The sequence below is a fragment of the Notolepis coatsorum genome (genome assembly GCF_963971535.1).
Source record: "Notolepis coatsorum genome assembly, chromosome: 4".
Lineage (NCBI taxonomy): Eukaryota > Metazoa > Chordata > Actinopteri > Aulopiformes > Paralepididae > Notolepis > Notolepis coatsorum.
In genome coordinates, this window is record NC_140168.1 from 30,817,491 (window position 1) to 30,845,152 (window position 27,662).

General features: G+C 43.9%; 1 protein-coding gene across 1 annotated transcript; it reads right to left on the reverse strand.

Annotated features, from left to right (window-relative positions):
- Nucleotides 1–247: 247 nt before the first annotated feature.
- hdac1 (histone deacetylase 1) lies at nt 248–26,575 on the reverse strand. Its single transcript, XM_084312939.1, has 12 exons — nt 26,472–26,575; nt 25,435–25,547; nt 23,458–23,575; nt 23,026–23,100; nt 18,795–18,933; nt 17,956–18,097; nt 16,037–16,129; nt 14,988–15,096; nt 11,946–12,326; nt 7,724–7,879; nt 7,595–7,640; nt 248–1,283 (listed from the first exon to the last, which is right to left on the reverse strand). Exons 1-12 carry the CDS (start codon nt 26,518–26,520, stop codon nt 1,256–1,258), a joined length of 1,449 nt encoding a protein of 482 aa, XP_084169065.1. The 5' UTR covers nt 26,521–26,575; the 3' UTR covers nt 248–1,255.
- Nucleotides 26,576–27,662: the final 1,087 nt, after the last annotated feature.

Genomic DNA, 27,662 nt, shown 5'->3' on the forward strand with positions numbered 1-27,662 from the left:
CATGCATGTTAGGCAGGGACTACAGATGAAAACTAGCTCATTACTTTGGTACAATTGATGGTGGAAACTGAAATGAATCCCTGGCTAAGAAATAAGTAAACCTTTTCTCCTATACTGGAATGATAATGGGTTGAGCCAGACCTCTCCAGGTGGCTACACCGGACTACTGTCAGCCTTGCACACCAGCCGTTTCACTGACTTACCTAGCAGTAAAAAAAAAAAAAAATAGGGGCAACAACGATTTGGAAGATTTCTTTATTTTTATAACAAATTCAGTTATGATAATGCACATTTCACAAGGATAGAACTCCAAACATCCATATGTGGAGGGCTATTTTACCAACTCACTCCACCTGCATGTATGACAGTACAAAATATCTAAAACACAAATCACTCACTTCCCCAACATTACCCTCTTGTAGAGGAACATACGCATTCATACAGACACACAAACCGCAAGAAGAAACTTGCCAGGGAAAGAAAAAAAAACAACAATGACCAGATACAGACGGTAAGGGATTTGTATTTTAAAATGACAGGGGCTGACCCGAATACTTTGAAGCTTCAATCTATGCCAAAAATCGAAAGATCTTTTTCTTTTAGAAATTGTTCGTCAATAGCTTTTGTCACAAGAACTTACTACCCAATAGCTCTCATCTAAGTGCTGCATTGGAACTTTGAACCTGAAGAACTAAGCTTCGATTATTCGCTGATCCCCAAGGGGGATGGATTTCCCCAAGGGAATCAATCAATCTTATTGCTATTGAAGCTTCAAAGCTCGGGACGACCCTAAAAATAATTTACTGAACAGAGTTGAGGGACTGTCTGCACAACAGCCAACACGGGTCAAAGACGAATGTAGGACGTACATGCAAAAGGCAAAGACATTCTAAACGTCCATTTATTGTGATTAAAAACTGTTCGGTCACCTGCTGGTTAGTCTAACAAATATCACAAATGGATGTTTAAAAACAGAAAAGCCTTCTGCACGTGAGCTCATGATTTATTTTGTATATAAACTACGTCTCTGCAGGTATTTTAGAGAGCCCAATGATACGTGATTTGCTTATTGCAGGAACGTCCCAACGCCACGTTGGGAACATTAACACGTCTGGTGTTAAAACCTCAGTAAGAACAAAGATACTAAAACCGGAGTAGAAAATGGGTCAGTCCTTCGAATACGTCGCGGTACGGAATCAGTGGGGCTCCTGGACATCAGTACGACACCATACGTCTTCATCCATGTGGGCATTTTTCAAGTTGTTTTCACCTCTTCTTTTGGCCTGAAAATAACAAACATAAATCAGTTCACAGTATTCTCACGACACACCGTGCCTCTCCTACCGGTGATGATGGCGCAATGCCATGATCGCAGCTCATTGGCGCCGGGTTGCAATTTAACGAGTCGTCAACCGTTTGATTAATCGCCTCCCGTTTGCCAACCGGGATGTATGCAATGACGATGTAATGGGATATACTATGGCATTTATGCCAATTTCCTAGGGTGGTACATATTGCATACAACTTTCTCAAGCTTCTGAGAACATTTCTAGGGGTAGTTATTGATCAGAAATTAGAAATAGAAATAGGGGGGGGTCCCCTATCCTTTCCTCTACTGGGCTGGCCCAATAGATTCAAGGGACCCGTGTCGCTGGGGGCCCGGCGCGCGCGCGCATCGGCCTGGGATGTGGGGGGCTCCTATGGGCTTAACTCAGGAGGGGGGGACCATCGTTTCCGCGGTTTGGCCCGGGAGTGGGGTCTCGGATGTCATGGGGTCGTCGGCCGTGGGGTGTGCAGGGCTCTACAGTGCGACCATATTGCTTGCATATGCCCCTAAAAATATGTGCGCGCGAACCTGAAAAATCAATTACTCGCACGGCGTGCAAGTGCAGATTACAGCCTCATTCGTTCTTTTTTTCTCCGCTGCGAGAATCGTTAAAAAACTACATGTCACACAGTTCACAGCCGCATAAACGTTCCAATCACAGTAGTTTCCTGTGGTCACGCGACTGGAAACTGAAAGTAATGAACAGCGTCACTGTCTAAAGGCCTCTACATGCTACAGCAAGTTCAAAGCAACTTCAACACAACATCAGCGCGATTTCAGCGCGGTTGTTGTTTAGGGTCTTGTAGACTGTGTTGCGAGGATGCTGCGTACATGTCTCCAAAATCTAACCTAAACAACCATTGCGTTGATATTGCGTAGCAGTGATTGGTTGGTTAGCGAATGGGGGCGGGGCTGTCATAGAATAATATTGGTCTCGCAGAGAATACCATCCGCCATTGTTGTAGCCAGCCAGCGTTGATGCTAAATAATTAGCGTCACATAGCTGGCCTTTTTCTGAAAACCCAAGCACATATTGTTCCATAGCATACGCCTTCAGTTGATCATGACAAATCCTCTCTTACCTTGACGATTAAAAAGCCTCCATAATTTAGTAAATAAAGCTGTAGCCAGCCAGCTAGCATTGGTGCTATACAAAATGCTATCCACATTAGCTACATAGCTAACCAACTAAATACAATGGTATCCTGAGGTAACTTTAACGTTAAATACAACGTTTGCTAGTCGAAATGACTGGACACACACAGGGACAAGTTAAACATCAATCAATTAATTTATTCCAATAGGTAGTTTGAGCTTCATGTGAGCCGAGGTCCTCTCCATTGGAAACTAATGACGTTACGGTAACGTTAGCTCGAAAAGCACAGAAAGTTAAGCTGCTAGCAACAGACACTATAACACTTCCGGTCGGGGGATTTCAAAATAAAAGAGCAACGTCTAAAATCACCGGAAATACGTTTATTTTGTACATTATCTAACGTTAACACGAACCTAAACTAACTTTAGTTAAACGAACTTTGCGCGTCGATGTTGCAGAAGCATAAAGGCAGAGTGTCTAAAACACCGTTGCTTTGTCGATGTTGTGTTGCAGTTGCTTTGAAGTTTCTGTAGCATGCAGAGGCCTTAAGTCAGACAATACAGCCATGTCGAAGCCCATTCTTTTTTATTTTGCGCGAAAGATAACGGAGAATGAGAAGTCAGGCGAGGCAGCTCATGTTACAGAGGTGATAGTTAACGTTAACGTTAACCAAGATACTGACGCTAGCCAGCATGCTAGCGAAGTTGGCCAAGCTAGCGAGGCTACACTTACTACTACCCCCACTGTAGCACCCAATGTACCCACTGTAGCTAGCGAAGCTACACCCACTGGAGCCGGAGGGAAGACATACAAATTTAACGTGAATTGGCTAAACATTTTCCCATGGCTAGAGTTCGAAAACAATGTCATGTTTTGTAAATATTGCAAAGTAGGATCGATGCATTGCGATGCATTGTTACACCCCTACACCAAAGTAACTGGCCCACTGTGTATGTGTGTACAGCTAACTTGGCTAGCATTATCAACAGCAGAGGTGGGCAATAGGGTCCAGCTGCAGCGCCGGACGGCCAGAGTGCAAGCAGTGTGACGTCGTAATTGGCAGAATCGACTGTCAATCAATGGTCTACCTCAGTGGTTCCCAAAGTCGGGGTCGCGACCCAAAGGTGGGCCGCGAACAGCCACGGGTGGGCCGCGAGATGATTTAAAAAAAAATATATATATATATATATATATATATATATATATATATATTTTTTTTTTTGTCAGACCACTGAACTTAGAAGCAGGCCAGGACAGTGTTTCTAGTTGTATTCTAAAATTCTATTCTATTCTAAAATGTGACTATATGGTTTTATATTAACTTAATAAATAAACAAAAACAAAAATCTACTTATTTCAACGAACATTTCAAACTAAATAACAGATTATGCACATAAAACGCTGAAAACAACCGAAGCAACAATAGTATTTTAATGAGGCTATTATTATTATCATTATTATTTTGCAACAAGTTAGCCCTCTCATAAATAGCACATATAAATGAATAACTAACTTGAACTAACTTAATAGGATTGAAGTGATATTTGGCTTAAAAAATCGGTCGCCTGGCAAAAAAAAAAAAAAAAAAAAAAAGCCTGACGATGTGCATTGGGCCGCGGCTCTCTGACGCCTTATTTTCTGGGCCCTGGCCTGAAAAGTTTGGGAACCCCTGGTCTACCTGACACGCAAACTCATAAACAATGTTTCTGTACTGGAGGTGTACAGTATTTCAATAGGCAACCCTGAAAGGATTATTTTTCTAGAAGAGCAACACTAGCTCCCCCCTCTACTGATGGCCCTGGTGGTAATGCCAGTGTCTCCTTTTTGTTCAATGTCACTGCCTTTCTTATTAGGCCTAGTTGTTGGCTACAACTTTGCCACAGTAGGCATTAATCACTTAATTAATAGTTAAAATGTCTGTGTCCCATTCCCGTTTGCACACGCACACAGTGGGCCAGTGACTTTGGTGGTATGTGCTATTGCACAGATGTGTGTCCCGTTCCCGTTTGCACATGCACGCACATGCACGCACAGTACAAATATACATTTATTTTTTAAAAGAAAATAAACTCTGTTACTTGAAATATTTTCACTGTGCTCCTAAATATTTTTGGGTGCTCCTAAATTTATTTGTGTGCTCCTAATTTCTCTCATTTAGGAGCACCTGTGCCCCTAGTGAAAAAGGTTAGCGTAGAGCCCTGGTGTGGTGCTGGGTGGCATGGAAGGTAGCGGGCTTGGCTCGGGGGGGGGGGGGGGGGGGGGGTGAGTACCACCCCTCGCCCCTCTACTGGGCCTGGCCCAATCAAATTCAAGGTACCCGTGTCGCTGAGTACTCGGCCCAGCGTGAGACGGCCCTGGGATGCGGGGGAGCCCTGTTTCTGGGGGTGGATGGCGGGAGGGGTCCCTCTCATGGAGGTCTGGGAGGCTGAGCGCGGCCGAATTTAAGGGGCCCATGTGGATGTACTGTTGTGTTGTTGATGTCATTGTAGGTATTGTGTAAGTGTTGTTTGTCTATAAATGTTAATAAAAAATGTAAGTAAAAAAATATATATATATATGCTTTAGAAGTCCAGATGTAAACATCCCAGAACCATGGATAACGGCTTACATTAACACTTTGATTACCACTGGTGAACATGGTAAAACGTGGTTAAATGCCAGCACCCACTTCAATGATAGCGTTGTGAACGCATAATCTCCGTCTTAAATTATGTGTCTAATCTGCCCGTCGCTTATCAATGACTTGTTTGCAGTCAACATTGTCGAAACGGATTATTATTATTATTATTTTTTAATAATTGGTTCATTTCCGTTTGATAGCATTTTGAAAAGCCCTTGTTTTTCAGGAAAATATATAGATTCCGTGATAAACGGCATTTACTGGAATATTCTGGCATACACAAAAACGGTCATTTTTCGGCCTATTTATGAATCGTTTTCAAATAAACGCTAGATTTAGTATATGTGTACTTATGCACACTATAGAAGCGATCTGAAAAGTATATTCTCTCATTTCCTGATCAGCGAGCACACACACACATATGGGACACGTTGATATATCTGTGAAAAAAGCTCCGATTACCCCAAGACTGGTAAAATAGATTCCTTACCTCAGATCAGATGTTATCCAAAAAGATTATTCCAATTCCTGATCGCCATTCCAAATATCGATCACGTTCATTGATTCAGCGTTGGGTGCTGGAAATACATAATCCACGCCGTTCTGAGGGCCGGCGATCAACTTGGGTCTCTTCAGTTGGCTTGACGGAAAAGTTAAATGAGGAAACTGCCCCCCCCCCCCCCCCCCCCCCTCATCAGTCTAAACTAATGGGGTGCAGTTACACAGGGAGCGACGATAGGGGGCGGTATCTTCCCAATTGAGCTCAGAGAGACTCTGCAACACTAGCGTGAGGCTCGATTGATGAAATATGAATTCAAATCGCCAATAAAAAAAAATACGACAAACAAACGCTATATAGAGTTGCCGGTAGGGATGGGAATCACCAGTTTCATCACGATACGATACGATATAGATTCTTTGGACAACGATACGATATTATCCGATATCACACAGTCTGCCACGATACGATACGACTCGATTCAGGTGCCTGCGATCAATATGAGACGATATTATATGCCCATTTAACACAATCAGTAACATTTAAATCAACAAAAAAAAGGCAATGGAAATATCATTTGACATTTTTATTTTTGAGCTCTTCCAGACATTTAAATGAAAAACAATCTATTGTTTTTAATACAAATAGACGTCCTGTTCACTGTTTTTGGTTAGTTTTTCTTTTCCCCTCCCCGATATTAATATCCTATTCACTGTCACAGAGCTGTATTTTGGCTGGAAAAGGCATATTGGGAGTCCGAAGGTGCAGTACCGTCCAGATCCTGTTACTGGGGCTATCCCGAGAATGCACCCTCCTTCCCAGTCCCCACTTCTCTCTACCTATGGCTCTGGGTTAGCTTGTTAGCTTATGCTAACGTAACGTTATCTTCGATCTTTAACAAATGGAGTGGCGAGGATTGCAAAGCAGGTTAGATGCATTGGACCCGTTGCGGAATAAAACAGCAGGGACATGTTTTGGGTCACAGAATAGGCACACTAGTCTTGCTCTAGTGACGCTCTAGACGCTACTGCTGTGTGCTGTTGATCAGAGCCGAGCGGATACGACATGGGATTTTCAAAATAAGAGTATCGCAATATGAATCGATCTTTTTACGTTGCATCGATCCCATTTGATTATTGATAATAGATCGATCTGGATCGATGTATCGTCCCACCCCTAGTTGCTGGCACTCAACTGGCGGCATGAACTAACGACAAAACGTGTCGCTGGCATCCAAAGTGTTAAAGAAGACCCATGTGTTACATGTAATAACTTGAAGCCTCCGAATAACTACAGCCTCCGAAAAACAAATGTATGGTTGTTTTAATCTGGGAAGCCGGCATCACGACCATTAGGGGGGCTGCGCAAAGAGGTTATGGTCCATCCAGCCAACACCAGATAATAGCTCATATCCACAAGTCATAGAACTCCATTGTTGTCCAAAAACCATTCAAACAAGTCAGAGCACTATGTTTGTTTTGTTGAACATGAGCATCATACTTTTCCCCAGAACTACTTTATGAAGTGACAGTGATTTGCCTCAAGTCTGCCCGACTACTTATTACACAGGCATCAATCATCCTGCAACTGTTCTCTACCCTGATGTATCTTGTATAGCAGTGTTCTCTACCCTGATGCATCTTGTATAGCAGTCTTCTTACCCTGATGCATCTTGTATAGCAGTCTTCTTAACCTGATGCATCTTGTATAGCAGTCTTCTTACCCTGATGCATCTTGTATAGCAGTGATGCATCTTGTATAGCAGTCTTCTTACCCTGATGTATCTTGTATAGCAGTGTTCTCTACCCTGATGTATCTTGTATAGCAGTCTTCTTACCCTGATGCATCTTGTATAGCAGTGTTCTCTACCCTGATGTATCTTGTATAGCAGTCTTCTTACCCTGATGCATCTTGTATAGCAGTCTTCTTACCCTGATGCATCTTGTATAGCAGTCTTCTTACCCTGATGTATCTTGTATAGCAGTGATGTATCTTGTACCCTGATGCATCTTGTATAGCAGTGATGTATATTGTATAACAGTGTTCTCTTACCCCGATGTATCCATCTTCTCTTCCTCTTTTTCCTCCTCCTTCACGTCTGTGAAAGAAAGAACAAACAATAGACATTCATACTTTGCTGAAGGCACGTGAACGGTCTGCGTCAATAGAAACACTGCATACCTTTCTTCTCCTCTCCTTCCTTCTCCTCCTCCTTCTTCACGCGCTTGGCCTTCTTGTGGTTGGCGGCGTTCCTGCGGCCTCCTCCTTGGCCCTCAGCCTCGTCCTCCGAGTCGGAGAACTCCTCCTCGCACGCTATCCTCTTGTCGTGGGCACGGACTAAAACCAACACACACATCATTATTACAACGGCCCTCGTCTATGAAGGGAGCCTACGCTCTAAAGCGATCTTAAAATGTACGTACGCTCATTCTCCTGCATAAGATGGCATTTATCAACTTGGATTAAGATAAGATAAGATATTCCTTTATTGATCCCCTTGGGGAAATTTAGGCATCATAGCAGCATGGGGGATACAGGTAGTAAAAACAACACAAGCAGTGTAAACAAATAAGTCAATATAATTTACTATCTTAGGTGTGTGTCTTGGATGGGGATGTGGTGGGGATTGACGTGGTGGAGATTGATGTGTGGGGTGGGGTGTTTGGAAAACTGACTGTTCCGGGGGGGGGGGGGGGGGGGGGGGGGGGGGGGGTTCACATACCTTCAAGCAACTGAAGTATTGGTATTAAATTCCTCAGTCTAAAGAGACGACCTTGCCCCTGGCAAGCCTTCTAGTGATCCATTGTTAAAGCGCCTCCGAGTGAATCTCTTCCAGTAATGAAGAACACTCTTATCTCAGTTTTCGGATGAATCCCACTCATGAGAAACAACTAATATGTGATTCTTCTTGCAGGTAGTGCAGAAACATCTGCACTCCTATCACAGATAGCTGATAAATGACATTATTAAATGTAGCGTAATACTAAAACAAACTAAAAGCTCAAGGACTCCTATAGGAGCCAAAGCACTTATGAGTTATACCTTATTTCTATTGGCTTAGCTGCCTACACTGTTAAAGTCTACATTTCAGAATACAATGGGGCTTAGCTGTATATTTAGGTTATTGTATTATTATATGAATGTTTATATGTTTATTTTTATAACCTTACATTGAAACGGCATTAGGAATATTGATTGGATTTAGATAAAGTAATTGAACAGTCTTTTGTCATAGGGCCTAACAAAAATAATGGTTTGGTTCCGGTTGCCGACCGACCCTGCCGATTTAGGTGCGACCCAATTTATTTTATGAGTTAAAAAAAAAATATATATATATATATATATATATTACAATTTTTTATTTTTATTTTATTTTACAATAAAGTTTCATAGAAATCTTAGTCAAACCTTTAGTATTATGGATATTAAACATGCTGGCAGAGTACATGCATCCATGTTGTTGTAAACATTTTAATTAAATAAAGAAATTCCCTATCCATAGTCGCCGTGGGAAAGAATAAAATAAAAAAATTCAATCAAATAAATTCCCTACCTACCCATGGCCTTAACTGACAACCAACAGGAAACAAACAATATTTTTTGTTATGCCCTAACTAAAATACACAGTATTCACAGTGTCACATATACATTATATATACATTAATTTAGGGCTGCAACTAACAATTATTTTATTGTTGATTATTTTATCAGTTGATTAACACATTGACCGCCGGGGGTTGTGCCCATCTTATACCACTCTCTGCCAGCACTGTAAGTGTTGTGAAGGGCCAGATTAAACCGAATATATATATTTATTTATATATATATATTTAATTGTATTTGTATATTCTCTAATATTCCCTGATATCCCTTGTATATTCCTTGTACAATATGCATTGAATATCCATTCTAGCCTACTGAACATCCCATAATAGTCTCCATTCTACTATTGGTCGAGACCTTGGTGCCAGGCTGCCATACCCCTCAGACCCAGTTCAAACGTACCGCTCCACATGTACGAACAAGTCCTAGTTCCGCGTAGGAATCTGGCTACCGCACCACTAATGGGACTATTTGTTCATAGTGCGTATATATACTGCGCTACTAAAGTAGGACTTTCTTTTCAGTCCAGTTTCTTACCCTCCAATAGAGTCACAGACGTAAAGCCTCCCCGCGACGCCACGTGTGGGAGTAAGGCCAAGTTCGCCTACCATCGGTATTGAGACATCGTGTATATTAATATTTGAATAGTCATATTTGGCACTATATCGTCGAGTTGGACGTAGTCTATTAAGCTAATAATAGTCTGTTAATATATAGTGCTTCGTGCGGTGAGAATACTACCGTAGTCAGTACCCCATCGTTTCGGGCAGAGAACTGGCTGCTTACCCAGGGTGGTTGACCCATGTGAAGCTGCACCCGAGGAGCCCCAGAGCCGACGAGCGAGTGGACCTGTATACCGGATTATTCTACCGACGACAGCCCGCCTTCCCAGGCACGGATTATGCTTTGTATACTTTGATTATTCCATGGATAAAGACCCCCGACACTGCCGTGTGTTGGAACCCCCCCCCCCTGGAGAGGACGCAAGGTGAGGAGACGCTCTGCAAGACGAGGTCGCTTCACGTCTCTCCCCCGTGGACCGGAGAGAGCCGGCCCACAAAGAGTCCACCTGCTTTCATCTGTGGTCCAAGGATCGCCGGCGCATTGAACGGCACTACAGTGGGTTCACCTGGGATACCCTTGGCCGGACGAGGCAGCCGGATTCTACCCCCCCCCCCTCCTACTCCTGTCGGCTTACAAGCGACCGGATTAACCCCCTCTAGTGTATCCAGTATATAATCATTAAAGTATCATTGCTGTTATTCCTTAACTATTCCAGGTCGTATATTTACCACCTGCGCCTTCAGAGATTGGACATTCTCTATTGATATACCGACGAATACTCTTTGCCATAAAAGTGCATACTATTTCAATTCATAAATGTAATTAAGTGATTAAGTGCTTGTTCTACACACCATCGCTGTGTAGAAATAAAGACCTGTTTCGACTTCGTACATTTGTGTTGGATCCGTTTCATCTACGTGAGAGTGTTCATGATAATATATTTATGCCGTGTACTGGGTGGCCGAATATTAAGTACAAAGGTAGTGGTAGTAAGTATCATATCTAGTAATACAGTCAGGGAATTGTACCCCTCAGTTACAGTAAGCCTATGGATGTTTACCTTCTTTGCAGGGCTATAACTTTTTAAATTGTATATTGACATTACTATGGCCCATTCAACATCGATTATCTATCGTTCAGGATGTGGGAACGTTATACTTTTTCATTCATACATTGTCGTGTTAATACCTTCGAGAATATAAGTATGTTTTTAATCTTTTCTGCTGTAATTCCAAAAACGCTAGTTATAGGCCCAAACGCATATGATAGATTATCGATTGGCGTTTCTTTCCCATACACGCTATATTAAAAAATTCAAATGTATATGATCGGTATACATTATGCTTAATCATGCGTGGAGGAAAGGGGGGGGGGGGGGGGTCGCTTATAATTCCTTGATCATCAGTAACTGCTTTATGTAGTATGGGTGGATATATTGATCAGACTGTTTGCAAACAAGGAAATGCACAATCGGGTTGAAAATAACGTTACTGTTCTCTTACCGTGCGCCAATGATACTGGAGGAGAAAGATCCCAATTATTCAACGCCGATCACCTAGATCAATTTCCGGTTTGTATGGCGCAATAAACGCCGAAATCATATCGATTATTGCGTTATAGCAGCGATCCATATGTACTATAGTGTCTGTCAGGAGTCCCGTAGCGAGATGTGACTGCCGGAGGAATTTCCTCGACGCACCGATGACAACATCCGGTTTTGGCGAGAGTGTAACTCGCCCGACCATCCACCAGGCGGCGGTATTGAGCCGTTGCAGTCCCATCTAGGGTCCCGCTAGGGCACCGGGGGTTGGGTGGATGAATTATGAATGCCATGGCGAAAAAATTAAATATTGATCTACGCTGTACATCGATGTTGGCGGTCAACGCATGGCGGGCAATAACGCTGGAAAGTGTTTTTGGCGCCCAATGTGTTAATCTAAACGATTCATTTACCAGAAAAAACAACAATTGATTAAATTTGCAATTGAACATTAAAATAATTATTGATATGTTTTTCAAGAAATCAAATATACAAATCGACAAAATGTAATTGGTCGACGGCCCACTTCAGTCCTTTTAAAGGGCAAGTTCAGAAATTTGGACAGCAAGCCCCATTTCCTACTCTTCCTAGATTTGTCATAGTCGAGCAGCCCTAATCTACCCTGTGGTACACCGTATTCCTACGATAGTGTCCAAGCCAACCATGCGTGTGTTTGTGTGTAAAAGTGCCTCTTACTAGAAACACGCTTGTCGGGGTCCTCATCTTCCTCGTCCCCGCTGTCCGGGTGTGGGGCGTCCTCCGGGATGGCCTGCATTTGGACGCCGGGGGCGTGGGGCAGCATGCGCAGGTTCTCGAACAGCCGCTGCTTGATCTTCTCCAGGTACTCGTTGGTGTTCTGGTTGGTCATGTTGGACGGACTGATGTGCAGCTTGAAGTCGGGCCCGAAGTACTCGAAGTAGTCATTGTACGGCAGCTCGTTGGGGATGGAGCTGTCAAGCGCCACGGCCGTCTCGTAGGTCCAGCAGCGCGCCACGTTGCGGATGGTGTAGCCGCCGCCGCCCAGCATCAGCAGGGGCAGGTTGAAGCTCTTCATGTACTCCACACACTTGGCGTGGCCTGGAACAGACCAAAGGAGATTATATAAAAAAATAAATTAAGTCTTAAACTCTTTCAAAATGGACTGTGGTTGAAAATCAAGATGGCAAGCGCGGAATAGGTCAATATACATAACAAAGCGCAATACACATACAATAGACTAGACCAGGGGGTCTCAAACTTTATACCACGACCATGGCGACCCCACACTTAATGTATCGCGTAATTTCAACGTGGAAATAAGGAATATCAAAATAAAAGCACGTTGTTGAACTTGGTCATGCATATTTATTAGAAAATTAAATGACAGCACTATGCTATCAATGAAATCATCAACAAAAGCAACGGAATTGTTTCTGTATAGTATACACATTTATAAAACAAGGCATATTTAGCCAAAAGATGTTGCCAGAACATGAAGAAAATGCGCTCACGTGTGCTTTGGCGGAGATCCGCTTCTACTCTGAAAATCCGACCTCACAGAGGTATGTTGATGCGAAGGGGACAAGCTTTCTCAGCGCAGCATTACACAACACTGGGTACTCGTTCCGAACTGGTATCCAGAACTTTGCGAGGGCCTGTCCAGTGAACTTGACTTTCAGTAGCTCGTCACAAAAAAGATTATTGAGCGCTTCCTGCTCACAGTGGCCTGCTGCGTCATGCGTAATGAACGGATCTTTGATCCAGTTGTCCAAATTGTCCGCGCTCTTTCCGAAATTGTTCAATGAGCCCTTCTAGTGGCTACAGATGGGCTTCAAATACTTTTTTGCAACATTCTGTTCCTACAAAAAGCCATCAAGCAGGAAATACCCCAAAATCTCTGCTGATTATCAGCCTCCGTTGATGAACGGGCGAGACATGGCAAATACACACAGCTGCCAGGTGGAAAACTCGATCAGAGTTTTTTAGTTTGTTGACAATGCGCATTTCTTAGTTGCCCCACTGTCACCTACCTGCGACCCCACTCTGGGTCGCAACCCGTAGTTTGAGAACCGCTGGACTAGACAGTAGACTACCATACAACCGAAATTGAAAAATAAAGTTCAGCTTAATAAAACAGTAACAATCAACCTCAGCATACTGAGGGGACAGAGGCCAGAGGTGAAGTAGAAAAGTGCTACACATCAAAGCAGGAGCAGCAGGTGGCAAGGATTTCATATATTTTTTGTATGAAGCAATAAAAAAAAAGTCAGGAGGGGCCAATTTGAGACGTGTCTGGAGGTCATTCCACAACCAAGGGCTGAAATAAAACAGGCTTCTGACTTTTACTTGCCTCAGTTGGCATTGCATTATGAAATGTACTTGTGAATAATAGAGATGCACGAATGTTCTGGTTTAAATAATACTGATATAGTCTACATGTTTATGTGGGCCTGATGACGTGCTTAGAAAAGTACACGCGTTAAGATGAAGAAGTCAGGGCGGTCTGACAAGAGAGCTTAGAAAAAGTGAGATGAGGTGATGATACAGATGCCTTTTAACTAGGGCTGGGCGATATGGCCTAACATTTTTATCTCTGATTATTATTTTTTTAAATCCGATTTACGATTTTAATCGATTCTTTTTTCTTGAAAACTAGAAACGCCAAGGAAATCATTCAAATAACCTGTTTTTATTTGACACAAAAAAAATCAAACCAAGATGAATTTCCCTATTGGGATTGAAGTGCAAACCTAACTTTCACCAATCTTCACTTAAAAAATATATAAATAAATAAATAAATAAATAAATAAATAAATAAATAAATAAATAAATAAATAAATAAATAAATAAATAAATAAATAAATAAATAAAAGGTTACTCTTGATCAAACAAAGATGAATGTCCCTATTGGGATTAATAGTGCAATAACTTGCTTTTTCACCTAACTTCACTTAAAACAAATAAAAGGTGCCTCTTGATCATCAAACAAGAATGAATTTCCCTATTGGGATTAATAAAGTGCAAATCTAACTTTCACCAAACATTACTTTTTGTAAAATAAAAGGTGACTTAAAAAAAAATATATATATATATATATATATTTTTTTTTTTATCGTCCTAAATCATTCATTCGAATGAATCGATAAAATCGATTAATCGCCCAGCCCTACTTTTAACCAACAGTAAATGGCTGCATTTATATAGAGCCTTACAATTTGTTCCTCACATTTTACCCATTCATCACACACCGACAGCGGAGGCAACCATGCAAGGTGCCGACCTGCTCATCGGGAGCAATTAGGGGTCCTGAGCCACTGTCGCCCCCATAGAGGATGGTTGTCACAGATCAATATGTAGTGTTTTTATTAATAACATTTTTTATTCTTGCATGTAATCAATAAAGTTTCTTATTTCGCACTACAGGTCTCTTACTGAGTGCACGGTCTTGACAAGTACAATAAAATGGAAGGAACTGCCAGCACTCGCATAAAATGTTACAAAAGAAATTTCATCAATTTCATCAAATGTTATACCCCCGTCCGGGAGGCTAAAAAGATTTGCACACAAAGGAAAACACACACTGTGGAACAGAGGACCACGCAAACAATGATGAGTCTGTTTCTAAACTGGTCCCCTGGTCGCGCTGGGTAGTGCTGCACCCCTATACCATTGTTCAGGGAAAGACCTGTATGAGGACATTTTGCATCAGTGCCGGTCGCTCCTTCCGTTTACTAAGTGAAGTAGTAAACTGAGCCTCACCCTTGATGGTGAGGTTGAAGCAGCCCAGTCTGTCTCCAGACAGAGAGTCCGCTCCACACTGTAGCACCACGGCACTGGGCTGGTACATCTCCATCACTTTAGCCATGATCTAAAACACACACAAACACACACACACAGGTAAACAACCGTATACATGGAAAGGGACCAAGTGACCCATCTCAAACCCTGCCCTCTTTTCTTGATCCTTCAATCACAACTGTTGCGAGTGGAGGATCAAGAAAAGAGGGCGGGGTTCGAGATGAGTCAGTAGAGTACGTCAGACGAAAAGCTGTATAACTACCATTTAAAAGTTCTCAAAGCTTATTATATATATATATATTTTTTTCTTCTTTTGCTCCCATCCCAATTTAGTCGTTATGCCAATTGCCTTCCTGGTCGTTGCATGCATTGTCCCACTGTCGGCCTAGGGAGGGTGTAGAACTACCACATGCCTCCTCCGATACATGTGAGTCAGCCAGCCGCTTCTTTTCACCCGACAGCGAGGACTCACACTGGGGGAATGTAACGCGTGCGGAGGTTCACGCTATTTTCCCCCGCTCCCCTCCCTGCTGAACAGGCGCCCCGACGGACCAGTAGGAACCGCAGTTTACAACGACCAGGACACATACCCCACCGGCTTCCCAGCCGCTAACTCTGCCAATTATGTTAGTAGGGACGACTGACCAAGCCAGAGGTACCACTGACAGCTGGATTCGATCCCAGAGTCTCTGCGGTGGTAGGCGAGTGCATTCTCCACTACGCTACCCAGCCGCCCTTATTATATTTTTTTATAATAAAACACAAGATACTTCACCTAATCATAAGGATAAGAGCTCAATGAAGAAACCCACTCCTCTTTGCTACTCATACGGGTCAAATAAAAAGGTGTCATGTGTGTGGGTTAGGGTAACACGGTTTAGGGTAAGGGGTGTAGGGTAGGGAATAGGATATAAACCCGGTTTAGGGTGAGTGTTTTGCGTTCATTCATAGTTAGACAGAAAAGGTTGAGTACTGTCTGGTGATATATCATATATATAAAGCAGACTTACAGGTTTGAATATAGCTTCGTAGGACTCGTCGTCGATGCCATCCCTCAGAGGGTAGTTCACGGCGTAGTACTTGCCCTTCCCTGCGCCAATATCCTGCACACAGTCGAGACGTCCCGTTAAGCCATGTGCTTAACAACTAAGAAATACAACTCGTATGACATAACCAAGGCATTTGGACACAAAGGAGTAGGGGAGAAAGTAGTCCCTTTCGTGACTGTGATACACTGAGTTAATCCACAGTCACTTAGTTCCTAGCCCATAGCAAAACAACGTATGTTGACCATGAAGGACTGGTTCTGCCCGAACCGTTCGTTATACAAGTATCACAGAGAAATTTCAAAGGTACTCACAGTTGCACGAGGGTTTCGGACAAAAAAATACGTGATGGTTTGAAAGCTCGGCGTTGCTAATAAACATCTTAAATATTTTTTATAAACTGGTCAACACTGCTCAAAACTGCTTCATTTCCATATTTGGCTGCCTGGTGCGCCTGCGCTGTGATCACAAATATTTAAAATGTTTGGAGGCGGCTACGTGGTGCAGTGGGCAAGGCGCTCGCAACGAATGCTGGAGACTAGGCTCGAACAGGATGCTTCCTGTTCGAGCCCCACTCTCCACATTGCTTTCAGTTTAGCTGGTCGTCCACAGTAATACACATTGGCCGTATTACGGCGAGGGAAACTGAAGGGTGGGGATCGGGCGTTGTGGACAGCGACTCCTACAGGTCGGTTGGTGCGCCTGCGCAGTAGAATCAAGAAGCGACGGGGGCGGGGCCCCTCCAAAGCCCAGGCCCCCGACGCTGAAAGATCGAGCCGCGCAGGTGAAAAGATGCGACGGCTGTTACCTCGAGTATCGGAGGGGACTCGTGCTATGTATGACTTAGTCCACATTGCAGCCGGCATGTGGGAGGCAAGAAACAACGTTCGAAGACAGGGGAGGGTTGAATTGGACTATATGAAAATTGGGATGGGAGAAGAAAATTGAAAATGGGAGAAAAAGTGGATAAAAAGAAATATTTAAAATGTTTATTAGCAACGCCGAGCTTTCAAACCATCACGTATTTTTGTCCGAAACCCTCATGCAACCATGAGTAGCTTTGAAATTTCTCTGTGATACTTGTATAACGAACGGTTCATGGTCAACATACGTTGGTTTGCTATGGGCTAGGTTGCTATGGGCTAGGAAGTGACTGTGGATTCACTCTGTGTATCAGTCACGAAAGGGGCTAGGGAAAAAGATGCACCCACATACAATACATACAGAATATCAAGTCAAGTTTATATTTATTTAGGATCCCCATTAGTTGTTGGCATAGAAACAACTATTCTTCCTGGGGTCCACACAAGAGACACAATAAAATATAACCATTACATGGTGTACATTCAGTCATCAATAGAAATAATTGAAATTAAATTATATAATAATAATACAAAGAATATAGGAAGTTCTCTCACCAGAATGCTTAAGCACCACAATTATAGTCAGCGATCACCTCAGAGAATATCATATATAGTCCTAATTGATTTCTTTCTGAATAATTGCCATTCTTACATTTATTTTTAAAACTGATCTTACTTGTAATCAGGGTTAAATACAGTGGTAGTCTGTTCCAGTTTGACATAGTTCCATACATTAGTTATTTAAAACATTGGTTTTAGGTTAAGAGTAACGTGAAGGGTTTTGTAAAAGCACGTCTCGTATCATAATGACGTCTATCATTTGTATGTCTCATCCGTGTATACAAGTATGTAGGTTCTCTTAAGGCACAAACGTCCCATTTATTCATACAGCACTAAGTTCAAACACAAGGTAAGATTGATTTGCAAGTGCCTTACAAGACGGGACGAAGTGAAGCAGAACCAGGCAATGGACAAAAAAAAACAGATGAGAACAAGCGGAGACACAATGAATGGACTGACCCTCAGATCTCCAGTACCAGGGAAGTACTCGCCGTACTTGTGGAAGGACACGGTCATGACTCTGTCTGTGGTGTAGAAGGCCTCCTCAACCCCATCACCGTGGTGGATGTCAATGTCTATGTAAAGAACCCTCTGGTGGTACCTGGGGGGGGGGGACATGTTAATGACACCTGAAGATGATCATCTTCTTTGACATTTGGAATTTCAGAGGCAAAACTGGCCATAGGGGTTGCAGCTAGCGGTGTCCCTTGGTTTAAGTGAGGAAATGCTAAGAAAGCTAAACATGACATTTCTGGGAAAACTGAAGAACAAACACAAGTGAAGAAAAATTATAAAACTGAAGTTCACTCTAGTACGGACTACAGAGTACTAAAAGTGCTCTCTTAAGATCTGCATTACAGATGAAACAAGTGCACAGATACAGGCTAAATATGAAGAGTAGGTTCAGACAGAATGCGCAGAGTGCTCCCTAAACAGCAGTATAAAAGACTTCTTCTATAGGGGCGCCACGTCACTATGACAATGCACGAGCGCCACCATGCGTTCTCATTTTTATTTTGCAGTGAAAGCTTTGGGCCAGCTTAACAACAAGACACATCATTGTCTAATACAGGATTGCTCAGTCCTCTGTTCCATTGTGTGTGTGAACTACTACAGAAACTAAGTACAAATACATCTTTTAACAACCATGACAGGTGCTGGCCCCCTGAAATCAATTTAGCCCAATTGAATGGATATTGGGGAACATTGTGAAATCTAAAAATCGGAGACTGGATAGATGTTCAAACAGGCAACGCCGGACGAGAAAGGTCAGGGGTCGCCGCCTGACGGGCTCTTACTTGAGCAACTCCAGGATCGCCAGGACAATGTCGTTGACGTAGCAGAAGCCAGAGGCTTCGGACTTCTTGGCGTGGTGGAGTCCTCCCGCCCAGTTGATGGCGATGTCTGTCTGCTGTTTGTTGAGCTTCACGGACCCGGCTACACAGAGGCACAAGACGGTGGTGGTCATCAAACACATCAATTGGTGGTTATAGACAGGGAGGCTAAATGTGGGATTATAGACAGGGAGGGTAGAGGTGGGGTTACAGACAGGGTGGGTAGAGGTGGTTATAGACAGGGAAGCTAGAGGTGGTTATAGACAGGGTGCTGCCAGCTGTCAGCTGTCATGGCGGCACCGTCAGCTCTGACGCCAGTCACGGTAAATGCTCTGTCAATACACCGGTCCTTTTTGTTTGTTCTTCTGTTTTTACTGTCTGTCAAATCAGTTCTCTGTGTTTACACCTACGACCGGGATACGCTACTGGAAATCAGGAAATCAGCTTTTGGATTACACATTTTTGACAACCCTCTGCCCGAGGAGCTACACACCGACGGCACCTTACCTGGCTGGGGAGGCCACGCACGGAACCGAGGCACCCGACACGAACATCGTCGCAGCAGGCCGGCATCCCCCCGCCATCGGAGAAGCCCTCCCAAGCCTGCACTGCCGTCTCTATGGCTCGCCAATGTCCGATCACTTAGGAATAAGTTCGACGAACTTCTACTGCTGATCCAAACCAACCTGGACTTCAAGAACTGCTCGGCGATCTGCCTCACAGAGACATGGCTGGATGAATCAGTGACCGACGCTGCAGTCTCCCCGCCCGGCTTCACATTATTCCGAGCCGACAGATCCGAGGCTCTCAGTCTGAAATCGATTGGCGGTGGAATCAGCTTCATGATGAACGAGCGCTGGTGCAATAATTCCACCCTTCTGCACAGGTACTGCTCGCCCCACCTCGAATTCATGTCTGTGAAATGCCGACCTTTTTACCTCCCCAGAGAGTTCGCCTCTGTAATCCTAACAGGAGTATATATTCCACCCACTCAGTCGACTGAAGTGAGCGACAGGGCTATCAACGAGCTGTCGCGCCATATCTCCGACCTGGAACGCAAGCACGCCGACTGTAACATCACGGTGCTGGGAGACTTCAATCGCACCAATTTATCTAAAGAACTCCCACATTATAAACAACAAATCGACCGTCCCACGAGAGAACAGCAGATACTCTACCACTGTTACAACACCATAACATCCGCCTATAGTGCGCAGGTAACAGCTCCCCTCGGAAACTCTGATCACGCTATGATTCACTTGGTTCCTACCTACACTCAGAAAGTCAGGTCTGTCAAACCCCATTCTAGGAAAGTTAAAATCTGGTCAGATGATGCCATTGAAACACTTAGAGCCTGCTTTGAATATACTGACTGGTCCATTTTTAGTGAGGCCTGTAACAATCTAGACTCCTACACAGACACAGCGTCATCCTATATAGATTTTTGTGTTAATCTCCATATCCCCACTAAATCTGTTAAAACCTATGGTAACAATAAACCATGGTTCTCACGCGATCTCATTGAGTTGCGGAGAAAGAAAAACACTGCGTTCAGGGAGGGGGACACTGAGATTTACAAAGCAGCTAAATGTGAACTTAGAGCTGCCATCAGGAAGGCAAAAACATCCTATGCCACTATACTGGAGGATAAATTTGATTCAAACAACACTAGGGCAGTCTGGAAAACTCTCAATGAACTAACCAATTACAAAAAGAAATCCGTTTTATTTTTTTCCAAATTCCATTTTATTTTTTTCCAAATTCCGTTTTTTCCGTTTTAATATTTCAGAATTCTGTATTTTGCTTTGTACGCTCATTTTACCATCAGAAATAGTGTCTAATAAGTGGGAATGAATAAATGTCCACAATTTAATAAGATATAACAGTCCATTTAATAGGGCCGTCTTAAATACTTTGAAGCTTCAAAGCTTCGTTCGATGGGCATGGGATTCGAATATGAAAAAAAAAAATTATTATTAAAAAAAATATATATATATATATTTTTGCTAAATCAACTCTGCCTCTCTTTGTTAACTACAACAAGCAATGCTGTTTGTTATTTAAGATGAGGTCGGACTCGGCACTGACAGATTTGTGTTCATTGTGCTGCTTTTATAAAGCCTCAAATGACGGCTTACAATATTTCATGAAAGCAAAGTGTTTTGTTTGTCTAAGATTTTAAAAGGTTTAAACTTTACAGCACTGACAAAGTTGAACAAAGTGCTGTACAAGTCCCACAACATAAAAAAAAAAAAAAAAAAAAAAACGCTTCTACTTCCTCAGGCGCCTAAGGAAGTTCCAAGTCAGTCAGAAGATCCTTAGGAACTTCTACTCATGTACAATAGAGAGCATCCTGACTGGCAACATCACCTCCTGGTTTGGGAATAGCACTGCACAAGACCGTAGCAGACTACAAAGAGTGACACGTTCAGCCGAACGCACAATTGGAGGGGGGCTTCCCACCCTCCAGAACATTTACAACAAGCGGTGCAGGGGGAAGGCTAAGAGAATCATCAAGGACTCCAGCCACCCGAACAACTGCCTCTTTGAACTGCTGCGGTCAGGCAAGCGATACCGGAGTCTTAAGGCGAGCACAGAAAGACTCAGAAGAAGCTTCTATCCCCAGGCCATCAGGCTGCTCAACGAACAATAAACACTATGCAACAACCATCAAATGCACACAGCACACACACCCACACGCACACACTCACTTAAACAAACAACACACTGCAGCACCCACTCTCCACACTTTAGATCACACAAACACACTTTATATTTATTGATAAAGGATTTGCACTACAACTCGTACACCTACTGTAAATTGTACCTAAATTGCACCTCATTCCATTTCTGCCTTGCACTATATAGTATTGTATATTAGTACACTGCAGTGCATTGTATATTATATGGTAACTCAGTTACGTCTATTCTGCATCGAACATTGTACATATGTCTATACTGAACACTGACCTAATTTTTTTTAATTCTAATTTACATGCTATACTATGTTATTTTATTTCATACTTATCTTGTCTTGCAGTCTCTGGAGCGTAACAGTAAGAAGCATTTTGTATAAAAGTATTCTGTACTTCTGTATGACAACTATTAAAGAAACTTGAAACTTGAACTTGAGTTATAGACTGAGAGGGTGGAGGTGGGGTTATAGACAGGGAGGGTAGAGGTGGAGTTATAGACAGGGTGGGTGGAGGTGGAGTTATAGACAGGGAGGGTAGAGGTGGAGTTATAGACAGGGTGGGTGGAGGTGGAGTTATAGACAGGGTGGGTAGAGGTGGAGTTATAGACAGGGTGGGTGGAGGTGGAGTTATAGACAGGGTGGGTAGAGGTGGAGTTATAGACAGGGTGGGTGGAGGTGGAGTTATAGACTGAGAGGGTGGAGGTGGAGTTAGACAGGGTGGGTGGAGGTGGAGTTATAGACAGGGAGGGTAGAGGTGGAGTTATAGACAGGGTGGGTGGAGGTGGAGTTATAGACAGGGTGGGTAGAGGTGGAGTTATAGACAGGGTGGGTGGAGGTGGAGTTATAGACAGGGTGGGTGGAGGTGGAGTTATAGACAGGGTGGGTGGAGGTGGAGTTATAGACAGGGTGGGTGGAGGTGGAGTTATAGACAGGGTGGGTGGAGGTGGAGTTATAGACAGGGTGGGTGGAGGTGGAGTTATAGACAGAGGGTGGAGGTGGAGTTAGACAGGGAGGGTGGAGGTAGTTATAGACAGGGAGGGTAGAGGTGGAGTTATAGACAGAGAGGGTGGAGGTGGAGTTAGACAGGGTGGGTGGAGGTGGGGTTATAGACAGGGAGGGTGGAGGTGGAGTTAGACAGGGTGGGTGGAGGTGGGGTTATAGACGGGTGGGTGGAGGTGGGGTTATAGACAGGGAGGGTAGAGGTGGAGTTATAGACAGGGTGGGTGGAGGTGGGGTTATAGACAGGGTGGGTAGAGGTGGGGTTATAGACAGGGTGGGTAGAGGTGGAGTTATAGACAGGGAGGGTGGAGGTGGAGTTAGACAGGGTGGTGTGCCAGCCCCTTTGGTAGGCAACCAACAAACACTCAGAAGTTCCCATTCTAAAAGGTAGGATAGTGACAGTGACAGCGGAATTGGCCGACGCCCAAAGCCCAGGTATCGAATGGGGGTTCATCCTTTGTGTAAAGGTAACGCTTCTTCCTCTTGTTAAGAGAAACTCACCCACAGAGCCACCCGTTGAGAGCTGACAAAACTCAAACAGGCCGTCAAACACGGGACAATCCTCTCCTACGTTGACTGTGAGAGAAAAGCAAAAAAAGGGACAGAAGGCATATTAAAATACAACAGAGTAACAGCAGACAAGTACAGTATATTAGGGGTGACAGTGGCTCAGGAGGTAGCGCAGTCGTCAACAGTGGCAATCCGGAGGTTCCCGGTTCAATTCCCGCTCCTCCCGGGCAGCGTGTCAATGCGTCCTTGAGCAAGACACTTAACCCCTAATTGCTCCCGATGAGCAGGTTGGCACCTTGCATGGTTGCCTCCGCCGTCGGTGTGTGAATGGGTAAATGAGAGTAACAAATTGTAAAGCGCTTTGGATAAAAGCGTTATATAAAAAAGCAGCCATTTACCATTTAGTGGCCATTGGGTACTCACATCTCTGCATCTGTTTGCTGTACTCGGACATGTTGTCTGGCCGGATGGACCTCAGGAACTTGATGTAGTCGTCACTGTGGTACTTGGTCATCTCCTCGCCGTTGGCTTTATGTGGTCTCTAGAGACAAAGTAAAGTAACAGGCAGGTTCAGTAAAGGCACATTACAATCCAGGGCTTTCCCCAAGGTTTTCAGACGAGATGGCACTGGACGGGGGGCCACAGCGAGGGAGGCAAAAGATTTTGCAATAGAGAAAGCCATTTGCTGTAATTTCCTGCAACTTAAAAACATAATTTCAAAAAATGTATACATTATTTAAGTACAATGTACAGGGTTGCACAATATCTTAACGTTGAACACGAAAACAAACGCACACGCAGTGGAACAGAGGATAGAGAAATCACATGTTAGAAACAGCTCCAAGCTGGGCCCAAGCTTTCACTGCAAAAAGAAAAAATATATATATTATCCCCCTATACCATTGTTTAGGGAAAGCCCTGCAATCTGTCTGTGTACACAATATATTAATTCACATTACAATCTGTCTGTACTCTACACAATACTAACTTTAAAGCAGGGTTCCTGTCAATTTTAACAAGTTAAATGTAAGACTTTCTTTTAAGACCACTTTGAAGAGAATTGAAATCACATTAGGGATGGGCAAAACTCGTTGTGTTTCCCTACTGTCGGTCTGGAGCGGGTGTAGAGACTACCACGCGCATCCTCCGATGCTTCTGACAGCTAGGAGTTTCAGTGGCAGAGCGGCACGCATGAGGAGGTTCACGCCACCTCCCCCAGATCCCCTCCCTGCAGAACAGGCACTCCGACCAGTAGGAGGCACTATTGCAACGACCAGGACTGGAGTCATATCCCCCACCCGGAAACACTGCAGTTATGCGTTCGTGGGGATGACTGACCAAGCCGGAGGTACTGTCGTGGATTTTGACGTCTCCAACGACAGGTTCTCCACGGGCATCAAGCAGCCTAAAACATTGTCACACTGCGAATCAGGTATTCTGAAATAATGAAACTGGAGCTAAAAGAGACAGCCGGAATACTCACGTTAAATGAACACATGTTTATTGGAGAAGAAAATATATATATACAATACGCCCGTACGGACGGACTTCTAGTCTGTCAAGAGTGCATATCACAGGTCTGTCAGAGTAAAAGTGACCAAACGCAAAAGTGTAATGTGTTATAACACAGTGGAATAGATACGCCTTCTTCGAACTCTGGGAGGCTCCAAAAGGGCTTCTAGCAGGCGACCTTGACAAACCTTATCAGGCCAGATGAATGGGTGCCCTGTCTTAAACAGAAATCCTGACTTCACAAAGAGAGGAGGGGGAGGAGGAGGAGGAGGAGGTGGAGGGGGGGAGGAGGGGGTGCAGGAGGAGGAGGTGGAGGATGAGGGGGTGGAGGAGGAGGAGGATGTGAAATTACACTTCACAGTACCACTGCTGGGAATTTAACCTGGGTCCTCTCTCTGCAATAGTAGGCAAGCGCTTCGACCTCTACACTACCCAGCCGCACCCCAATGTAAACGTGCCAGTTTTGATTGGTGATGTTTGTTTGGTGTTCAAAGCGCTATGTGAAAAGGGAGATTTTCGACAGCCTCACTGGACGGTTACTGTAACATCCCCTTTGTGAACTGCTGATGTAGTGGCACAATTCATAACCATTTTCTGCCTGTAAAATACAGTACTCAGCAAACACTCAATTCTGGGCAGTTGAAACTCAGTTTGGGCAAGAGGATAAACAAGAGGAAACCCTTTACGGTTGAACCCTGCACTGTAAAAGCCCCAGGAAGTAAGAGTTACTGGTCTTGAGTCTGCATCAGTCTCATTACTTTAAACGTCCCTGGTCTCTGACATGAGATCAGCACTCCTACGCTGGTAAAAGGATTAAATATGAGCCCAGATTACCGGGTATTGTACATGGGGCCCTGTTCCTGTGAGGTCTTTCTTTACAGTACTTACATATATCTCCATCTTCCGGTACAATCCATAGTTGAGGAGGAGGTTGTGAGTCATGCGAATCCTGTGGGGCTTCATTGGGTGACCCTGGCCATAATAGTAGTTCCCCACGTCCCCTGGTAGAAGACAATGCAGGGTGAATAAATGAATGAATGAAAACTTTATTTAACAGATTGCAGAATGGGTACAAATACAGTACGGCTCAATACACACAATTGTTAAGGGGATGCAGACCAGAGAAAGACATTGGTCTTGTTTACATCAGGGTCCCCCATTTTCAATTCATAGTGACATTTATGATATACACAACATACATGACATGGGACATACAGGTATATAGTACTGTTACATTTGTGACATATATGATGTGCAAATATACAGTACTGTTACCCATAGATCCTGACAGAGAGTATGAGTTTCACATTCACATAACGTGACACAGGGTGAAATTATGCCCCACACAAGGATCCCCATCCCGCACCCAGAAGTGTTTACTTAATAAATCTCAGCTGAGGTTCTTCTCACGCAGCAGGACGCCGTCATCATCAACAAAGCATGTGTGCAGCATAAGGCTAACGTGACTTTGTGTGATAATAATAAACACCAGCTAGCTAGTTAGTAGCGTTATTAAAAGTAGACTTCCCTACTGTTTTAAAACAGTTAACATTCGCGTTGTTAGCGCAAGGTTGCATCCAATTCATTAAAACAAGAGCAGCAAGCCAGCTACATGCACAATTCGAAATCTTAGAACACGTTATAACCGGGTGCATGTTTATATCGGATCGATTAAGTTACCAATAATAAGAGAGACCGGTTTTTACTGCGTGCAGCACCCATATAGCAACACAGCTAACGCGTTAGCAAGCTGCACAGGGCTAGCAGGCTAGTAGCACACAAGCTAGCTCGCTACTACTAGATGTCAGTCTGCCACCACTTTCTAAAAGACGGAATAAATGCAAGATTCTGTAAACAACATCCCCCTTGCCGTTATGGCCACGGCACACATTTGATAAAATGGAGAACGCAACTGGTGTATTTACCATCGTAATAATAGCAAACTTTCTTCTTTGTTCCTTGAGACAGCGCCATTTTACCACACCAATTCCCCCACAGTGTACTGTCTGTCTGCCGGTGTGTTCCTCTGGTGCTCCAGCTCCCAACGACCAACCAGATAAGCTTCCGCAGGGATGGACGAACGAATGAATGAATGAAAACTTTATTTAACAGATAGCAGAATGGGTACAATACAGTACGGCTCTCAATACACACAGTGAATTGAGTTCACTATGAATTGAAAATGGGGGACCCTGATGTAAACAAGACGAAAGTCTTTCTCTGGTCTGCAACCTCTTAACAATTGTGTGTATTGAGCCGTACTGTATTGGGGAACCCATTCTGCAATCTGTTAAATAAAGTTTTCATTCATGCATTCACAATTGTTAACCCTTTTGTAGTATTAGGTCATATTTGTATAGGAACCTTTGTGCGGTAGGAACCTTGATGTGTGACGGGGGGGGAGTTAAATAAAGGATGCACGGACTCGAAAGCTATCGCCTGTGTCAAATCATCTTGGAAAGTTTCTGCCTCACCTGGCGGAGAAGACCCTTCCACTCAGAGATCTGCTAAAGAGGTCAAACATGTGGGCATGGGGGCCCCCACAACAGGAGGCCTTCGTTAATATAAAAAAACAACTGACTACACCCCCTGGATTGACACTGTACGACCCAAACGCAGAAACCTTGGTCTCCGCTGATGCCTCGTCATATGGGCTGGGTGCAGTCCTTCTCCAGAGGCAAGCTGAACAAGCATGGAAACCGGTGGCGTATGCCTCGCGAGCCCTCACCGACACCGAACAGAGATACGCTCAAATAGAAAAGGAGGCACTGGCCTCCACATGGGCCTGTGAGAAGTTTGCTGAATTCCTCATTGGGAAAGACTTCCACATTGAGACAGACCACAAACCTCTGGTCCCTCTGCTAGGCTCGAAGACCCTAGACCAACTTCCACCACGCATACAACGGCTTAGGATGAGACTGATGAGGTTCTCCTACACCATATCACATGTGGCGGGCAAAAACATCGCGACAGCAGACGTGCTCTCCAGAGCTCCTGTAAGCAGCACAGCAGACGGGCTACAAGAGGAGGAAATAAACCTGTATGTCGACTCCATCATGACAAGCCTGCCCGCTACAGAGAAAAGGCTCAGAGAGATCCAAACACACCAAGACAAT

What these genes read in the sequence shown, in the direction of transcription:
- hdac1 (XM_084312939.1), bottom strand. Translation starts at nt 26,520, where the DNA reads ATGGCGCTGTCTCAAGGAACAAAGAAGAAAGTTTGCTATTATTACGAT. An exon ending in ACCGGAAGATGGAGATATAT is followed by an intron (nt 23,576 to 25,434) that starts GTAAGTACTGTA and finishes CTTTGTCTCTAG; the next exon opens with AGACCACATAAAGCCAACGG. An exon ending in CTGGTACTGGAGATCTGAGG is followed by an intron (nt 16,130 to 17,955) that starts GTCAGTCCATTC and finishes GACTGTGTGCAG; the next exon opens with GATATTGGCGCAGGGAAGGG.